At 43.1% G+C, this 13593-nt stretch overlaps 1 protein-coding gene across 5 annotated transcripts; it reads right to left on the bottom strand.

Moving 5' to 3' along the window:
• Window positions 1–1097: 1097 nt before the first annotated feature.
• CCNA1 (cyclin A1) lies at window positions 1098–10392 on the bottom strand. 5 transcript variants are annotated; one of them, XM_081214862.1, is made up of 9 exons: window positions 10324–10392; window positions 9332–9742; window positions 6188–6434; window positions 5876–6000; window positions 5204–5430; window positions 3892–4096; window positions 2818–2931; window positions 1787–1920; window positions 1159–1306 (listed from the first exon to the last, which is right to left on the bottom strand). In XM_081214862.1, the coding sequence occupies exons 2-9, from the start codon at window positions 9494–9496 to the stop codon at window positions 1255–1257; spliced, it is 1269 nt and encodes a 422-aa protein (XP_081070988.1). In that variant the 5' UTR covers window positions 9497–9742; window positions 10324–10392; the 3' UTR covers window positions 1159–1254. The 5 variants fall into 5 exon arrangements, with proteins under 5 accessions (XP_081070992.1, XP_081070988.1, XP_081070991.1 ...); XM_081214865.1 differs by having other exon boundaries at window positions 3922–4096; XM_081214864.1 differs by having other exon boundaries at window positions 5204–5427.
• Between the last annotated feature and the right edge of the window lie 3201 nt (window positions 10393–13593).

Raw genomic sequence — 13593 nt, 5'->3', positions numbered from 1 at the left:
CCGCATCAAATTGTCCGCTCCAAACAGATACGTCAATCTTCCCACTTCCCTGGCTCTTGCTTTCAGTGCTCGCCGGGGAGGAAAAGAGGAAAAGTAAGGCTGAAATGAGATGCTATGCCATTACTTTAAAGGCCTAAATCCACATCACCCCTTTCTGTGAGGCAGAACACACACCGCCAGAAGGCCAGTGTGCCTCCAGGGCCTACTGATCCAGGGCTACTAATCTGGAGATCAACAAATTTCTATTCAATCCCCAGTAAGCACCACTCTCCCTCAAGGCCAAGTCTATTCTTGATTTGCCTACCAATCTTTAAAAGAAAGTTGAAACAGTGTGTTTTTGCTTCAGTTTTCCTCATCTTGTGTACTACGTAAGTGCTGCTGAAAGGAGCCATATATGAGTGTGTAGTGAATTGAACTGTAGGATCGTGAATAACTTGAGTTTGAGCTGCGTTTAGCATGGATATCTCCCAAGGGACGAGTATGAGAGATTAGCTTAATTATTCTGAGGTCCCATCCTCTGGTAAAATTTTCTTTTTCTACCTCTCTGAGCATCCTCTAGGGCTAAAATATATGCTTGATGAGTGACTAAATCAAAACTGGACGTTGACATAATGGTATCCCTTTACAAAGTAAGCATCATTTCGCTGACTTAGAATTAAATGTAAATTAGCCCTCAGAGTTACCTGACCAATTCAGTCCTCAACCCACTGTCTTTACTGCCTAGGGTCCAATAGGGAAACTAGAGTAGGCCGTGCTTGTTTACATCCCTTCCCTAATCTGTTTAGGCTTGGAGTTCATCCCTTGCCAATTTATGGAGAGCTATATGAGGAGTAAAAAGACAGGAAGGAAAGAGTCTCAGAGTAGCTATCTACCACACATGAAAGTCTCTGGTTTCCTCAGAACACTTCATCCTAATAGCATGCCAGATTTATAAAACCAACACAGAAGCATTCTTGAAATAAAGATGACATTTGTAATACTCTCAACTAAAATTCCAGGCAGGTGTGTCAGCCATGGTAATCAGTAAATAAGCCTAACACGTGGTCAGAAGGCAAGTTGTTTATTCTTTAGGAAGTTTAGACTATATTACAAGCTACCAATGTCTAAGAGAACCTCAATACATTTACATTCTAAAAAATATGTCATCTATATCATAGCAACACTAGTTTGACCCAACCTGCAGAAACCTATAAAAATCAAGACCAATTCTGTTGATCTGGAGATTAAGTTCTGAAAGCGCTTCGGTTCTGAAACTTATCGTAGTGGAAGGACTGCGGGTGGTTCCACGAGAGACACCTGCATGTACCTGAAATGAGACCCAAAGCAAATTCAGCACAAGCCAAGGACTTTGGTTTCATAAAATCTCATGTGGGCCACAGAAAACTTTCTAGTAGTTTTAATAGAAAGGAAGGAGCTGGCTGACTAGATGTACTACACGCTGACAAATTATAAATCTAGGCCCCTCCAAACTGATTTTCTTGATTTGACATGAAGCCTTACTTTTCCATCCTAGCACCAGATATACACTTTTTTTTTTTTTTTTTTTTTGCGGTACGTGGGCCTCTCACTGTTGTGGCCTCTCCCGTTGCAGAGCACAGGCTCCGGACGCGCAGGCTCCGCAGCCATGGCTCACGGGCCCAGCCGCTCCACGGCATGTGGGATCCTCCCGGACCGGGGCACGAACCCGTGTCCCCTGCATCGGCAGGCGGACTCTCAACCACTGCACTACTATCACTCGTTAAAGCTTTAAATAGTGACCCTAGATAAGAGAATTTCAGGAGCTTACTTTGAAGCCTTGTACTTCTCCCTAATTGCTTGCTGAGGTCGATGGGGTATACCCAGGCACACTTTGTGCAGTTCACTCAGGCAAGGCACAATTTCACTTAACGAATAGCCTGTAAACGTAGCAAGGGTTTCTGGCTAATCAAAACAAAAGACAAAAGAAGAAAAATGCATCATATAGCTTTATAAGATATCAGAAATCTGAAGATAAAACTGCTAAATAAAGGAGATTAATCACTTAGTAAGTATCCATGTTCATCTCAGAAGAAACTGTAATCCTTCCTCAGAGACTTTAGAGATAAGATATTAGGAAAAACAGAGTTCTAAATTTGCTCATATTGTACAATTATAATGCTCAATTTGGGGACAGTTTATTCTCTCATGAGCAGGATTTTTTACTAGCCTCTAAAGAGCCTCTGCTTACCTGTACACTCTATTTAAATAGAATATGAATGAGTCTTAGCCAAATTCAGAATAAAAAATAAGAATTCTAGAAAAATAAAAGTCGATGCCCCACTCTTGTAGCACAAAGTGAGCCTTCAGAACCAAATCTTAGGGGCCCATCTCTAATCTTGCCAACCGTCACAAGCCAAGAAGCAATGCTAACTGCCCTATTCCTTTGAAAGCCTGATACAACCTCTGACCATCCTAACTGGACCCAGGTTATTTTACACAGAGGGGAAAAGTCAACATCTTTTGCGTTGAAGTGGTCAGTGCTTACACTGCATCAGCCCTCCTTGCATAAAGGTGGGTGTTGAGGTTCCCTGACCTACTTCCATTCAGTGAGCTTGCCACCACCATCCCCTTGACTTCCTGCAACCTCTGCTCCCCAGTGAGCTAAGCCACTGAGTCCAAGCCATGAAGACTGACCTGCAGTACTCAGCAGCATGCTGTAGTCTGCGAGCAAGGCAACCAGTTCCTTATTAAACTAACTCTCCTTCATCAGAGGCCAGCCCATTCTAAGCCTTCAGGGTTACTGAGCAGGCTTTAGATAGGCCTTGAGGTTCATCTAGAAAGAAGCAACTAGAATCTTACCCAGAAGTGCCTGTTCACAGTATAGTTTGCCAGGCAATAAGCAGCTGCAGCGATCAGTGAAGGAAGGTATTTCAAGAACGGGTCAGCTTCAAGGAGACTCAGTTCTGCTACATACTAAGCACAAGAGAGAAAATCTCATTGGAATTAGGAATTTGACTAAGGTTACAAGCAAACCTAGAAATGTCAAGGGGACAAACTGTGTCATCTTTGTTCAGTGTACATCTAGTGATGAGCGCAGAAATAGATGCTCAAAATTATTCACTGGGTTAATAATTGCTATGCCCGTCCATAACCAGAATAACATTTACGTTGTAATAAATTTCAAGTAAATTTCAAAATGGATAGGCAAGTATTTGGCCTAACCGTACAGTATACGTGATGGGTTACTTATACTAGTAGTGCAGGTTTATGCTGGTCAAGTGGCATTGCTCTGGCCACTGGAGCAGACTAGAGCCTTCAGCCAAAGGCAAAAATATGTCCATGTTAAAGCTATTAATTTATCAGGCAAATACATGCAGTCCAGAGGCTAGAACAGTACCAGTGGGAACTTATCAAATTAAAAGAAACATATTGGGAAATTTATAGAGACACCCTTATTACTCTTTGCATAGCATATAAATACCAGATATATTAGATCATTATGGATGGAAACCAAGTTTTCCAAACCAATACTTTAGTGCCTTCAACTAAAGTTCTAGAACTCCAAATGACCAAATAGTGCTTCATTACTTAACAAGTTAGGATGAGATTAGAGCCAAATAGAGCCATATTCATCTTGTTCCCATTCTGTAAACCTAAGAGGTATTGCTTGCATGTGGTCTGTATATAACAGGAGAACAGTTTCCAAGCTTAAATTTTTTCTAAGACCTGGGTGATTAGACAACCCATGTCTGCCAAACATGATTAATAGTAATGTCTCGTAAGCAGAAGTCATGCTCTTAGACTTAGTTCTCTTCCAGTTGCCAAAAAGCTTTTCTGGGCCCAAGGCAAAGAACTGAAAAGGAAGGAAGAACTGAAGGAGGCTGCTTTTTTTATCCATTTGGCACTGAAGTTCTTGGAAGTCACGTGGCCTACCTTGGCCAGGTTCTCAGTCCTGACACACACCCCTTGCCTCCTTAAGTACTGAAGGAGAAACTGGTTGGTGGTTGGCACTGTCAGGTCAAAAGCCAGGACCTTCAGGAGCAGGTGTTCCATTTTCAGCAGTTGTTGTTTCGTGTAGGTATCATCAGTTATATAGACAAACTCAGCTACTTCAGGTGAATATATTTCTTCATATTTCCTACAAAAGGGAAAGAGTTTGGGGAAGTAAATCTTCGACCCTATGCTCTCCCTCTTGTGCTGTTACAACCATGCCTGTCACATGGCCCTTGCAGACTTAAATATCACTTACAAATCATGAAATGGTACAGGTGTGAAAAGAGGAGGAGCTTCTTTCCAGAGCAAGAACATGAGTATGACAAGGATATGTCGTACTTACTGCTACGAGATAGTAAAGAAACAATTTCCAACTGGGAATTTTAGGTTTTGGCTTCTGATATGCTGGAAGATTCTGAATGACAGACATGTGGGTAAATGCCTCTTAATTCTATAGACTTCAAATCAGCTTTTGGAAAAGAATGTTATGTTGAACACAAAGGTAGGAAAAAACTCCTTCGGTCTTAGATTTTTTTGAAAGATCATGTTCAGTTTTCTCTATTGAATTAGAAAAAGATGCTATGTATCCAAGAGATAGATAATGATACAATTTCACTGGTATCAATTCTTTGGTTTTGTTTTTGTTTCTCCTTTCTGTAGGGAAATGTTTGCAAAATCTTAGGCATTAATAAGTATAATGTCTGAGACCAGAAGAATAGAAAGGAAACTACCATTCACTAGCAGGTCACTTACTTAAAAGAAGATTAGCCACAACCTAGCCCTTTTCTACACATTTAGATATTGCTATGAATGATTGATAGTAACAGGAACCAGCTAAAATAGTTTATTCACTATAACCAAATAAACTGTGTTATAATGAGTCACTTGCTAGATCATGAAGAAGACTTTTATGTAACCAAAATCTCTTTTAATAGGACATTTACTCATACTAGAGTACAGCCAAAAGACTACACCACAAAATAGTTAAATTGGATCCTGAATTTCAGCTGATGGCTGCCTTAGTCATGATATTGAACTTCTTGTTAAAAGGATCTTAAACATCCAAATGGAAGAGTGAACATATGCTAAGATTCAGATTCTCAGTAAACACTGCAAAAATGATGACATTCTATCAAAGGAGGCATGAATAAGTTTTACTTATCAAGCACTGCATTTCTCCAATAAATGGGAACGGAAGTCAAGTGTTTTGACAGGCTGAAGTTTCACATTATTTGAGCTGAAGAACACTTACGAAGCCAGGAGAAGAGCTGCTGTTCCTACAAGCTGCAGTTTCCCTCTCAGAACAGACATGCAGGAAAGAAACCTGTCCAGGAAGTTGACGGCCAGGTAGAGAGTCTCTGTCCGAAGCTTATATTCTTCTCCCACCTCAACCAGCCAGTCCACCAGAATCGTTCGCATGCCTTCTGTGATGTCTGGTTGTTTCCTCATGTAGTGCACTTTGGGCCTGTGTCTTATCTGCTTGGGGAAAAAAGTTTTGATATTCAAATAGTCACTATGTTAGAAAGATTACACCACAGAACAGTTGCTATTTTTAAAAATCTCATGAGCAAAGGTTAGCAGGAAACTCAGTCAAGAGCCAGATAAATCTTTACCATGATATGGAAGAAGGTGTGAAATTCTGGTTCTGTAATGCAATTAGTTAACAGATGACTTAAAGGAGGGGGGGAATGGCAATAATCGTTATCCTCAAGAGGGAAATACTTAACATACACACCCTTTGAGTCAAAGAGAAATAGTCCAAATAACTGCTACTCACCTCACAACTATTATTTTTCATAAATGTTCTCATGTTTAGACGACACAAGAATGCCATTCACTAGTGGTTATGGCCAAGAGTGTGTAACTATCTTAATATGAAGTGCTTGGGGTGCTGGAAGTTGAAGGAGAAGTTGGGAAAACTCACTTCAGCTTCTCTAAGGTACTGATGAATTTCTTCAGCATATTCAGTCACATTCATCACATCTGTACCAAAATCTGATGCATCTTCAGACTGGGAGTGGAGAGATGAATCTACCAGCATAGGGGAAACTGCAGGGGGTTCAACATTATCAGGTAAGAACATTTAAGTTAAAAACTAGTTCCATCCACTAACCCTCTACAGGTAGTTGTGAAAATAGTTACTACCTCAGGGTGTTCTCTTGCTAGTTATATGCTACTAAATGCTGCAGATGATTACAAAGACAGGGTACCATCAGCCACAGATGAGTCCCATTACCTGTGTTAAAATCCAGCAGGAAGTGAAGGTCTGACTTGAGTGTGCTGGTGTCTACTTCATAGGCATCCTCAAATGCCATCCCCTCTCGCCCTGTGCAGCTGTCTCTGTCCCCTTGCTCAGGCTCATCCATGTACATGTCAAATCCTTGCTTGGCTGGCACCTGAACCCCGCTGTCAGACAGCACTTTCTTTCCAGCTGGAGGGAAGACATTTTCTGACCCAGAGAAACACCTGAGTGCTGTGATCCCCTAGAAAACGGTTAAGTTTCTTGTTAGAGGCCACCCCGTAGCCCTCATAGGTGCTAAGAACCCATGTGACTCAAACCAGCAGGCTGGAAAGATGAGAGGAATCTTAAATTGAAATATCTATGTCTGCAATTGAATTTCAGAAAATGAAGCTTCCAAAGGATGACTTTGCCCTTATCTTCGTCTACATTTGACATTTGGGAAAGGAGCTACCTAAAATTTGTCATCTTCCTCATGTATTTATCAAAGGGAACTCAAGATTATAGAAAAAAAGAAAAACTATAGCTCTCCTCCTAAGGGAACTAGATACCACATGTGGGTGGAAAATTGTAAATCAGTTTTTATGCTGGTAGCATGACAGGCTTTTATACCAACCCAGCAAGGTTCTTGACATATAGTTACTGAGTTCCTATTGTCCTCCTTAAATAGGTAACTTTTAGTCAACAGGGTCCTGTAAAGGTCCCATTTAAACCTAGTTACTCAGAAACATGATGATTTTAGAAATGCGTACTACGCATAAATTCTCCTATAAGATGTAGAACCTAATTATATGACATAATGAGAATAATAAATGAGGTTCTAGACATTTTAAAAATACAGCCAATAGTATTTTCTCAGCAAATTAGATGTGGGGTGGAAGAAAAAGAAGGGTCAAGGATGACAAAGGTTTTGGGGTTGAATAACAGGAAGAATGGATATTCCATTTACTGAGATGAGGAAGACTCTGGAAAGAGCAGTCTGGGGCCAGGGTTGGTGTTTGGTTTCGCCTAAGTTTGAGATGCCTACTGCATGATCCAAGTGGAGACATCAAGCAGGCAGCTCACCATGTGAGCCTGCAACATAGCTGAGAGGTCCAGACTGGAGATAGAAGAAGGAATCATCAACAGATAGATGGTATTTAATGCCAGGAGACTTGAAGAGATTGCTAAGGGAGTGCGTGCAGATTGAGATCAAATACTAAGCCCTGGCACACTCTAGCTTTTAGATATTGGGTGAGGAAGAACCAAGATATTGAGGAGGTGTGGCCAGTCAGCTAGGTGGGAAACCAGGAGAGAGCCGTGTTTTCCAGGTTGAGAGAGAAGAAACTATTTCAAGGAATAAAGAGTGATCAATAGTGTCAAATGCCGCCAATCAGTCAAGTAAGGAAAGGATTAAGAATTGAGTCAAAGACAACAAGAGAAGAATTTGAGACAGAGTATTCATTCAACAAACACTTGCCTGCTACCCTGGCCAGGCACTATTCTAAACACTGGGAATACAGCACAAAGCCTGATGTGCAAAATCCTCATCCTGATGGAGTTTACAGTAGACTAACTCTCAAGAAACACTGCCATGAATGGGACAGTTGCTGCCAAGAGCTTTGTAGCTGAAAGGTTTTTAAGACTGAAAAAAAAAATCACAATATATTTGCATGCTTCTGGGTTTGACCCAGTAGAGAAGAGAAAACTGAGAAAGAAGAGCTGATGGAATGATATCCTTGAAGAGGCAAGAGGGCATCAGGTGTGCTGCACACATGGGGGTTCACCTTACGTGACAGCAGGGACACATGTGTCATGAAGCAGGAGGGGGATGGCAGAGTATATGATACATGGGAGCATGTGGAAATTCTCTTCTGGTTGCATCTATATTTCTAGGAAAATAGGATATAAAGTTATTAGCTGAGAGGAAGGATGGAGATAGAGGCTTTGGAGGATAAAGAGAGAAGGGAAAGTGTAAAATAGATGGTTTCTATAAGAAGGTTGTAGAGGAATAGAACCGGGAAATGTAGAGGTAGTGCCTGGCGACATAGAGGTTAGCTAACGGTTATGAATTTAAAGTGAGCATAGGAGTAACTACCAATTCATGAGAGGTTTTAGACTTAAAGTTTAAAGAAGTAAACATCGCTAAGCAAATTAAGTTTGTTAAAACCACCTTTACTCAGTTTTTTCCAAAGCTTGTAACAGATTACTTTGGGTAATTTTCTCCCAAAACCAGATGCCACCAAAACACAGATGCCTTGAACAGTCAGTAGATGAGTCAGTATATGAGGCTTCTGACCTGGCCTCCATCATAGTTTTTTTTTTTCAGGTGGAGGGTTCTTAAACCTCTCAAATTTTCCCATCTATACAATGGAAAGAATACCTGCCCACCTATTCCACTGTACTATTGCCAACTTCGTTCAACTATAGATGTGCAGTACAGGCTTAAGGCACAGTTCTGAGAAGCTTGTCTAATAACATACTTGAGGAATATTTTTTTTTATTTCAAAATTCATTCTTAAGGATCCAAACTCCTCATTTGCATTTTAAGTGTCTAAATTTGTTTACAGTCTGTTAAGGGAGGTACCTATGATCAGTTAAGCACAAGCAACTGATATCAGATGGCCCATGATCCGTTTACCTAACTGTCCTTTGTCCTGAGGAGAAGCCGACTTTTGAAGCATGCATTTGGAAGTAATCTAGTATAGCCGGATCCAATCCTGATTCTAACACCAACACCAATGAGCTTAACAAAGGTTATCCAGGATGCTTCAGGCACAGCCTAGATCAATGTGAATACCACTCCAATCTGGAAGATCCTCAGTTCCATAGTTTATTGTGGGGCATTCACATTTCCTTTTAGTCCAGAACTTAACTGACTTTACACATACTTGACCTAAACAGTATGTTATTTCCTTGATATTGGCAAAATAACAAAGAAAATTATTCATGTTTCTAGCTGGAAAAGGGATCTGACAATGTAATCTTTAAAAAAAAACAAAACAAAACAAAACAAAACAAAACAGTGTCCCTATAGTCCAGATTCCATGGTTGAATACTCAAGAAGACTTTGGAGGTAAAATTTCAAGAGAAACCCACCTCCCACCAAGACATGAGAGCCCTTCTCAACAAGTAGCCTTCCCGGCTCTTCTCAGGCATTACCTGGCCACAGGTCCTCCTGTACTGCCCATTCTCAGTTAGCACCCCTAGTACTGTTCTTTGTGGGGGATCCTGGCCAAGCTGGGCTCTGGTGATCATCTGACAGGCATCAGGACCTCGGGACACTGGAGCCAGCACTACTCCACTCTTGGAGCTGCTGAGATGCATAGCCTCAGTCTCCACAGGCTACTGCTAGCAAGGAAGGAGAAACAGACAAGCCGGTTAGTCAACCTCTTCCACCAGGGGCTCCAAGGATGCAGCGAATCTCCAGAAAAGAGTGCACTGTGACAGATATCTTCCCTGCAATTATTAGGGCTGAAAGGGCCTAAGCCACAGTGCAAGCGATCAAAGCTGCTTTGAACCAAAACAGTGACTTGAATCTCTCCAGGCTTTCTTCCAAGATCTGGCTGATGGCTGGAAGGAAAGAGAGAGAGACATTTGACAAACCTCCAAGCCGAGACACTAAGCCCCACGTTAATTGGGAATCCAAACCTACAAGCCCGTGTCTTTACGGGCTATGATGCTTATTCGTCACCCCACCACCCCCCTGCCTGCAAACAAATGACCCAAGATACATCGCTGTGGGAAAGTACGTCCCTTTCCCAAGTGATAAGCAGGGTGCTCTTCCGCGGCCCTCTTCCCACAAGACAAGTCCCCAAAACCTGCTTGGAACCCACAGCGGGCCTCGCTCTTCTCCGTCTTATATCTTTATACATCTGCCTCAAACAATTAGGAAGTGCACACGAAGACTGGGAATGAGGAGCCGCCGAAGGGGGCGGGGCGGAAGGAGACCGAGATGTTAATAAATTTCAGTCTGGGCGCCAGAGTCCCAGCTTTGGTGGCCCAGTGCTCAGAGCTATTTACTTTCAGCACCCACTCCCCGCGTCTGTTAAATCGGCCAATCAGCGGAGCTCCCGAGCCTCGCGGGGTTGTTTCCATGCCAACCGCAGGGGGCGTGCGAGCTCTGAGGCCGCTTCGCTATGGCGTCCCCTCACCTGGTATGCTCCGGGCGGACGCACGCGACCCCTGGGCGTTCAGGGCCGGGTGGGGCCAACCGGCGACGGGCCCCGGCTCCTCCTACCCGGACCTGTTACGGCGTGCCCGGGAGGGCGGTCGCTGTGGGTAGCGGCGCCTCTTGTGGCAGATGCCTGGGAGGGAGGAAGCAGGCCCACCCCGCGATGGCCGGGGTTTGGAAGGGACTGTTTCCTTGAACCCGTTCTCCCAACAGCCGCTAACTCCTCCCGCTAACGTCTTTTCCGCGGCCCGCTCCTGAGAACCTTGGCTCGGGAGAGCGACGCAGGGCCCTCGGGGCTGCGCAGGCCGCGGCGCCTTGACTGCGCCCGCCTGAGAGCGCTGCTCGCTCCCCTTCCCCGGCTCACACACCTACACCTCCTCCCAGAGAGAGGCCAAGTAGCAGCGAGTTGGCACCTGGTTTGCTCCGGGGGCCTCTTAATTCGTGGTGGCGGCGTGTCCTCGGTCATTTTGGGTCCTTGCGCACCAGAGGCCGCGCCTGGCTGGCCCGGGTTCTGGTGCATGTAGCCCGGCAGGGCGGCAGAGGAGATCTGGGGTTTTAGGGTCGCACGTGGTGCTCGCAGACCCCACGAGAGGTTTTCCCCGACGGGTTCGGCAGCCACAGCGTGAAGCTGGTCCAGGAACGCAGAGATAGTGGCCCAGGAAGAGGAAGGAACGCGGGTGGCAGCAATGGGGCCTGGGACGTTGAGGGGGACAGTGGTGAGGCTCGGAACTAGGGGCTGGGCGGGGGGCCTGGCCATGTGGGGAGGGAATCCTTGGATCGGGGTCCATGACAAGGTGGGGAGGAAGCAGGGGTCCTAATTTGCGGTAGAGGTGAGGGTAGGGAGAAGGGGCCCTGGCCACTCAGGAAGGGAAGAGAGGTCCTTGGAAACTAGGGAAGCCTGGCACCTGGCAAGCCAGGTAGAAGAATCTTTATTTTTTGAAAATATTCGTGTGTGCGTGTGCACGTGCACCCACACATATGTTACTGCTTTTGTCTTTTTATTTTTTTAAACACCCATCCCAAAGTTTCTAAAGCAGGCCACTAAAACCATTCAAATGGCCATTTTAAGAACTGGTTAGTTATCACCTTATTTTGAATGGAAATGGTTGTTAATCTTACCAAAATTTTTTTCTTAAGTATTTATTAATGTGTTCACCCAGTGAGCTGGGCATGCATTAATTTAATGGGAAAATTGAAGTATTCTACAGAAGGTGAGGATGAAAGCGTTTGTTCGAGTCAGATGTTAAGAGGCAGTTGGGAAGCATCTTGGAAATCAGTACTGGATGCAGGAGGAGAGCAGAAATGGATTTTGTTTAATATAAAACTACTATACGTTTATCACCAACTTTCATTCATTGGGAAGCAGCGATCCGATCCTTTTTTATCCTGCAATTCCTATGCTTCTGAATATGAAGGCAACACAGGAGCTCTGGTAACATCTTGATTGCGACAACAGATGTAGGCAGGCACCAAATGCTGGGCTTTGCAAAAAGGTACTGCTCTCTGGTGGAGGAAAAGAGCCTTTCTGCTCCCTTCCCACCTGGGGCTGCTTTTGGAAGTCTTCTTGGGGCCCCTCCTCCACTTGACGACACTGTTGATTTCTGGGGATGCTGAAGACCTCAGTGGTGGGGATCCACTTTGGACTCAGGAACAAGTTTTGCCAAGATCCGGGGTTGCTTTGGCAGGACTAGAGTTCGTGCACTCACCGTGACCTGACCCTCTGTACATCCCTTTTGATCTGATTTCCTTGACAAAAGTGACCCAGAACCTCATACTCTGCCTTTCTTCCAAAACAAAGGAGCCAGTGCAATGTTTGTTCTTAGAGCCTGTCGTCCTGAACTTCTTTTCTGAGGTTGAAGCTCAAGCAAGGAAAGGGTAGCGCTGGCCTCCTGGAGAGGCAGCTCTTTGAAGCTGGGTGTCCTGACTCAGATCTGGTCAGGACCAGAAGAGGAGGCTACTAAGGTCTCTGGAGCCTCTCAGCTGTCTTTAGTCTGAAAAATACCTTTTAAAAAGAAAATAACTCAACCAGATGGGACCCTCGGATTATTTCATACGCATTTTCCCCTACCCTCTCTCATGTGAATAGCTGCAGCCTAATCCGGCCTTAATGAATATGAAATATTATTATTATCATTACATGTTCCCATCTTTCTTCTTTCTCCATCCACTTTGTTAAACCTGGCAAAGGGAAATGATATGTGGCTTATGAGTTTATTGCTGTGCTGCCTTAGAATTCAGTATTAAATCATCGAAGTCCTCTGCTCAGATCTTAAATTGGAGAGTAATTCAGGTGAACTTTGGTGTATTTTTTTATATGTGCATACATATAAATTCAGATATTTATATAGCTTGTGCAATACTTATGGATTTCCAGAGTTTTTAAAAATAATCGTCACTAAATATTTGAACAAGTAATGATTGATGGCATAAAAACAAACTCAACTAATAAATAGGTGCACATGCCTCGGAGCAACTAAGTGCTGGAAGACTTGGCCTTATCATTGGGAAAAATAGGAGCAGAGAGAATAGAAAGGACTTCCTCACAAATTATGCAGTTTTAGTGAGATTCATAGTTATATCAATAATTTTGCTATTAGTGTAACAAAATCGGGATTAGGACTCAAAGTCGAGTAGATTTTCAATGTCTGCATAATTACACAAACTATTTGTTAATATATTGAGAAGTGAACAATACATTTTATTACAAATACATCTTTGATGTCTAAAATATTTGATATAACTTATATGCTAATATAACAATTTCTTAGTTTAAAAATTTACTTGGTCAGCACTTCCTGCCTGATATTCAGTGCTCAGCTAGTTTTGATGCTAGGATTAATTTCCATGATCAGGATGACAGCTGAATTCTTTACTAGGGATTTTTAAATCCCCAGAGTCCTATTAAAACTGATTCCTCCCCCCTCCAAATTTCAGTTCAAAGACAGTCTTTTCTGTTGGCCAGCAATTACCTGGCAGTTCAGAAGCTGTTATTAATTCTCTTCCATTTGCTCATTGTAGCTAGTAATTAACCTTCTGTTCAGACATTTCAGTTTTCATTCATTTGTATGAAATCAAGTTGATTTTCAGCATAGGGATGAAAAAGTAGAAGAGCTATTTTTTTTTTAAGGACTTCTGTCCCTTTTAGGGACTTATTTTGCCTGTTCATGGACATGCCTCTGCCATTCTCAATATACACTTAAATTTAGAACATAACTATGTGGTAAGATGAGGGACAGATGCTGGGGATGGT

The sequence above is a fragment of the Mesoplodon bidens genome (genome assembly GCF_964165515.1).
Source record: "Mesoplodon bidens genome assembly, chromosome: 17".
Classification (NCBI taxonomy): Eukaryota; Metazoa; Chordata; class Mammalia; order Artiodactyla; family Ziphiidae; genus Mesoplodon; species Mesoplodon bidens.
This window is presented reverse-complemented; position numbering and strand designations above follow the sequence as displayed.

Excerpts from the sequence above, each read along its gene's own strand:
- CCNA1 (XM_081214862.1), bottom strand. The coding sequence starts at position 9,496 with ATGCATCTCAGCAGCTCCAAGAGTGGAGTAGTGCTGGCTCCAGTGTCC. Across the intron at positions 4,097-5,203 it reads GCAGCTCTTCTCCTGGCTTC|GAAATATGAAGAAATATATT; the intron begins GTAAGTGTTCTT and ends TCCCTTTTGTAG. Across the intron at positions 1,921-2,817 it reads CTGTGAACAGGCACTTCTGG|CCAGAAACCCTTGCTACGTT; the intron begins GTAAGATTCTAG and ends TGTTTTGATTAG.